General features: G+C 51.9%; 2 protein-coding genes across 3 annotated transcripts in view; one reads left to right on the top strand and one right to left on the bottom strand.

The window, feature by feature from the left end:
• Nucleotides 1-5461, top strand: part of BCAM (basal cell adhesion molecule (Lutheran blood group)) — a 135963-nt gene that overhangs the window by 2310 nt on the left and 128192 nt on the right. The gene's annotated exons all lie outside the window — the stretch shown is intronic.
• On the bottom strand, nt 57-4703 carry TOMM40 (translocase of outer mitochondrial membrane 40). Of its 2 annotated transcripts, none has more exons than XM_042440616.1 (7): nt 4628-4690; nt 3062-3275; nt 2383-2450; nt 1773-1865; nt 766-867; nt 454-559; nt 57-295 (listed from the first exon to the last, which is right to left on the bottom strand). In XM_042440616.1, the coding sequence occupies exons 2-7, from the start codon at nt 3264-3266 to the stop codon at nt 108-110; spliced, it is 762 nt and encodes a 253-aa protein (XP_042296550.1). In that variant the 5' UTR covers nt 3267-3275; nt 4628-4690; the 3' UTR covers nt 57-107. The 2 variants fall into 2 exon arrangements, with proteins under 2 accessions (XP_042296550.1, XP_042296549.1); XM_042440615.1 differs by having other exon boundaries at nt 60-295; nt 4622-4703.

Below are 5461 nucleotides of genomic sequence, written 5' to 3' on the forward strand. Positions count from 1 at the left end.
GGGGGGGTGGGGATGGTAATGACTTGAAAGCAAGGCTCCTGTCACTGCTGACTCCATTTTGAGACAAAGTAGAGTTCTGAACACACACACACACTCAGAGGTAGGAGCTAAGCATATCTCAGAGAGTACAATACAAGCCAACTCTCAATTTGCCAAGCTTTTTGCTGGGTACCTGTATACTTCCCAGCAAGGGACATGACGGTTCCCTCTTCTCCTGGGCGGCGGTGATACACCAGCTCCCCACCCAGCGCCAGGGACGGCGTGATGCTCTGTAGATAATGTGCCACCACGATCCCTGTGGAGAGGAGAAAGGTAGTTGTCAGCAGCTCAGCCACAGAAATACACTCGACCCAATTGAAGCCTCAGGACAAATGACCTTAGTCAAAAGCTAGTCAAACAGGGAAGACAGGCCTAGGTAGGAATGGAATGGAAGGGTCACCTTAGTCTTCTCACCTGAGCCAACCAAAATGTCGGGGTTCCCTAGCGTGACGGCAGCAGTGAAGTCTGTACCCCGGTATTCGCCATCCACTTGCCAGTTCACAAACTTTGACTGCTGCGTCTGAGATGCGAGAGAGAGGGTACAGGGGAAAAGGTGGTGGGGAGGAAATTACATTTCTGTCTTGTTTGAGAGGAACTTGTACAAGAAAAGGATGAGCAACCTGAACATTAACACGAGCCAAGAATCCACAGCCAAAGAACAAAGGGCTGCAGCTAAACCCCATGGGGGCAGGTGGAAGAAAGGGGGCTCCACTCGTCGATATGTACCTGAAAGGCCACCTTGGAGCGAACCTTATTTGTGAGCTGGTGAATGATCTGTGCATTGAGGCTGCCGCTGTTATCCATATCGCCCACCAGGACTGGAAAGGCCTGAGAAAGGAGAGCAGAGAGATCTAGAGTCAATGAATGAGAAGGAGCACATCTTGCTTTAGAGGAATGAGAAGCAACATGCACTTTAGGGGAACATGTTTTGGGGCATTCCTATAGAGCACTATGAGGTATTCTGAAGCAAAGGAAATGAATTGGTTTTTACCTCTGGGGTCCCAAAGAGATCTCCAATATGTCCCCTAGAGTGTATGGGGGGGGGGGGGAAAATTTTTTTTTTTTTGAAGGGCGCCTCCAAAAATTGGGGGGATTGCCCCCCCCCCACTCCAAAAGGTCATTTTGAAGCAAACAAAATTACTTTTCAATTATTATTGTAACACTTCTAATGGCACTCTTGCTTAATCCCCTGGGGCTACAAAAACACTTTCTCCATCCTGAGCTAGAGCTGCCAGCTCCAAGGGTTCCTGGATGAAATGGATTATCTGGATGCATTTCAATCTGGCTTCAGGCCTGGTTTTGGGACTGACAGCTTTGATCGCTTCAGTTTAATTTATATCCCTTCTCTCTATCCAAGGGGATTAATTCCCCCCGAGGAGATGAAGCAAGACAGATATAAAAATCAGAAGGGCCAAAATACTTTCTGGAAGAAGACGCATTTAGAAGGAATCAGCATCAAGCAAATGGCCTGAGGCAGGCAGCTACCAGAGAGAGGGCCTCGTCAGGAGTGGCACAAACATATTAGACAATTTTGTGGCACTCCTGACAAGGCCCTGCCTTCAAAGCCACCTACCTTAGCTTTGAAAGCCTGGATGATCATTTCAGTGAACCAATGGACTTGCTGAAAGTAATCTTACAAGAGACGGAAGGGAACCATGAGCAGAAAAGAAGCCAGGCATGAGATGTACAGCAAAGCCTATCCTATGGCACCATTAGGCTGTCTGCAGGCTTACCTCTGTGGGGCTGAGCTGCTTTGTCCCTACGTAGGTTACCCCAAAGTGGTAATTGGAGTCACCAACTGTGCTGAGGGCCACCGTGTGATTGACCTGCGAGGAAAGCAACATGTGTGTGAAACAGTGGAAGTCACCAACGCCTTACGGAACTGACAGCTTAACACCTGACTTTCTAATGAACATCCTCCTGATCAGCTGTGGTGAGCAAGGAGCATCTCCACACAATGAAGGGCCCGCAAATTAAAAGTACAGTTGGTCCTCTGTATCCACAGATTCAACCAACCGTGGTTCAAAAAATATTCACACACAAAAATTTCCAAAATATATGTGTGTTGTGTGCCTTCATGCCGCTTCTGACTCACGGCGACCCCAAGGCAAACCCATCAAGGGGTTTCCTCGTAAGATGTTTCCCTTCCTATTTTGCTTTTTTTCTCTGTTATCAAATTTCATTATATAACTGTCAAAATTGAGCCAAAGGATTTCCAAAACCCTTCATTCTCCGCAACCTGGCCCCCTCCGCTGGTAAGCAGGAAGGGGAAGCAGGCCAGCTCAGGGCTCGCAGCCACTCATATGGAAACCATGCTCGTAAATTGAAGGGGTTTGGTCTTACCTGGAAGTGGTTGCTGAGACCTTTGTTCACAGTCAACTTCACACCCTCCATTTGGATGGGGAATAATTCTGAAAGGACGAGAAGAGGCCCAGGGAGAATCAGATCCGTGTGAAAGACACAATAAATAAACGTTTTCTAATTAACAATGAAAGCCACCGCTCTAATACCGCCCCCAGAACTAAGGTCCCTGAGGGGTTTTTATGGCCGAGTGAGAATCTGCACCCTGGTCTCAAGTTGTAGTCCAACACTCAACCACTACACTACACTTAGGTGGTAGTAAACTGGATGTGAAATGTACAGGCCTATTGTAGCATCTGAGCACTTGAGTATTTCAAACAGCTCTGCTGAGTTGTACTGTATTAAAAAAGTGCTACTTTTATTTCAGGTTGGCTGAAGTACTGCGAGGATTATACAAACCTGGAAGGCTCCAGGATAGAGACCGCTGCTCTCGATATACACAAACATTATTCTTGTGGGGTGTAACCATTTCTTAAGTCTTTTCTATCTGAAGCAAGGTTATGCTTCCATTTTTTCTAGGTCTGGTACCAATGTCCCACACAGAGGATCCTGCCTTATGACTGAAGGCATTCTCAGCTGGGGATTCTGGGTTGTCATCCAAAAAGGAAACCTTCCAAACCCTGCTTATGCTGGCGTTGTTTGACTCTTTGTTTGGCTTTACCTTTGCATTTCCGGTGACATTCCTCAAAGGTGCCTGGATTGGGAAGCTGGTCACACTTGTCATCTGTGGGGTGGTCTTGTGTTGGGGGAACCAGCCCAGTGACGGGGGGCATGGAGAAGCCAGGCGGCACCGATACCAAGCCAGAGCCCGGCCCTGGCACCGTGGGAGGGGGTGCCGGGGAGCTGGCAGCCAGGACATTGCCCATGGCGAGAACCTGGGAAGGAGAAACAGAAGTGTGGGTCAAGGGGCACATTTGCCCTTTTCGGAAGAGCCGCTGTTCAGTGTTAGAGGGCAAAATGCCCCATTGACTCAAATAAAGAGGGTGACTGGTTATCTGGAAGAAATTTCAACCGCCAGAAACTTTCTCACTCTGGTGGAATAATTGTACCCGCCATCCTATTAGTGACTTACACTGCAGTTGGCACCCCATTAGCGACCCAGACCTACGGAAGTGCGGGTTTTGTGTATATGACACCCTTTCTGGACTGGACTCAGAGAACGATAGCATTAGCATTATATTTCTATATCTATTTCTATAACTTTCTATAACACACATCAGTGAACTCAGCACTCTCTAAGCGGTTTGCAATCTGTGAGATGGTGAAGGCTTTTTGGGGGGACACCTTCACTTCTCCCCCCACAGATAGGCCTGATTTCTGTTCAGAGAAAGGATCTGCCCAAGACAAAGTTTGAATCCTGGAATCCTAGAAGAGCTGGAAGAGACCCCAAGAAGGGCCCTGATCCAGTCCAAGACCCTTCTTCTGCCATTGGGCAGGAAATCCGCATCAAAGCATCCCCAGCAGACGGCCACCTAGCCTCTGCTTAAAGCCCTCCGCTCCACTCCGAAGGCAAGAGAGGCATGGCAGCGGTTGTGGGGAGCGCCCAAAGGCTCCTGCGTCGCCCTGGCTGCCCGGCTGAACGAGAGGCCTCCAAGCCACCAGCAGCTCTGCTCTGCTCAGGTCCTGCAAACCCAGGGCAGCCCCCGTGGCTTTCTCCATGGAGCCTCTCCAAGTCCTGCCTCAGGTCCAGCTCCCAAGAAAGAAGGAGGCCCTGAAGGCCAAGGAAGAAGGATGACTGGAACCGGAGTCACAAGGGACTGCAAAGCCCCTGGTCCCCCAGCAGCCTGGCTGACGACCCCAGACCCCCGCAGGCTGAGGATGATGGGAAGTGGAGCTCCTCCAGACCTCGCAGATAAGAGGCGATGGGAACTGGAGTCCCCCTGGGCCCCACTGGCCAAGGATGATGGGAACTGGAGTCCCACCCAGGCCCCATAGACCGAGAGTTATGGGAAGTGGAGTCCGCCCCACAGGCCCCACAGGCCGAGGATGATGGGAACCGGAGTCCCCCGGGCCCCCAAAACCAAGGATCATGGGAACTGGAGTCCAACTGAGCCTTGGACAAGGGGCGCAAGGGACTGCAAAGCCCCTGGTCCCCCAAAGCCTGGCCGCTGACCCCCGACCTTCCTCCGAAAGGACCCTCAGCCGCCCCTTAAACATAAAAACTGGGGCAAAGCCAGTCCTCTGAGGAGCCCCGCTTCCGCCTCGTCCTTCCCTCACTCACGCGGCGGCGGCGGCGGCGGCAGGAGCAGCAGCGGCAGCGAGGGCTGGAGCCGGGAGACACCCGAACCCGCCTGCCCCCAGACCCCGCCCTCTCTGCGCCGCCATTGGCCGGCACTCCATTTAGTCCCGCCTCCGCGGAGCCACAGCGCGACGCCATTGGACGGCGTTCGCCTCAAGCCACGCCTCCTGCCCCTCCCTCCCCTCCGAGGCCCGTGAGCTCCTCATGGCTTACGTCCCGCCGCTTCCGCTCCTGCTGGATTCTGATTGGCCAGCCCTCCGCACCAAGAGCCTGGCGTTCTGATTGGACAGCTGAGAGGAATCACTCTGGCCTCGAGGATTGGACGCTTTGTTTCAAGCTCGAGTCTTGATTGGTCGTTTCGCGGCGAAGGCGGGGAATAGAGCTCATTGACCCCTTCTCATTGGTCACACTCTTAAAAAAAGGAAAAGAGGCGGGCGCCTCCAGAGAAGGTCAGATGCGAAGAACAGGCGCAAGGTCAGGTGGCCATCCCGGCGTGCCTCGCGGCAGCCATAGACCTTGAAGCCCAGAGCGGGACCAGGCAACCATAGAGTTGCCAGGCGGCGCCATCTTGGCACAGGAAGTTGGCATCGGCGTCTTCCGTTTTCAGCCAGTTGCCATAGAAACCAATATAGATTTTTTAAAAAAACCTTGGCAGAAGTTACATTTTTTGAACTCCTCGAACTCTCCAGTTGCAAAAGCTAGTAGCCGTGGCAAAAATGCCATAGGCTGCATCCACACTGGAGAAATAGCCAGGCTTGGCCCCGCTTTTAACTCTTTTTGTGGCTCAAGGCTATGGAATTCTGGGAGTCGGAGTTTGTTGTG

This window comes from Sceloporus undulatus, chromosome 9, assembly GCF_019175285.1.
Source record: "Sceloporus undulatus isolate JIND9_A2432 ecotype Alabama chromosome 9, SceUnd_v1.1, whole genome shotgun sequence".
NCBI lineage: Eukaryota > Metazoa > Chordata > Lepidosauria > Squamata > Phrynosomatidae > Sceloporus > Sceloporus undulatus.

Coding starts and splice junctions, on each gene's coding strand:
- TOMM40 (XM_042440616.1), bottom strand. CDS start 3,266: ATGGGCAATGTCCTGGCTGCCAGCTCCCCGGCACCCCCTCCCACGGTG. Junction 2,451..3,061: donor ATGTCACCGGAAATGCAAAG/GTAAAGCCAAAC, acceptor TCGTCCTTTCAG/AATTATTCCCCATCCAAATG. Junction 1,866..2,382: donor GTCTCAGCAACCACTTCCAG/GTAAGACCAAAC, acceptor CTTTCCTCGCAG/GTCAATCACACGGTGGCCCT.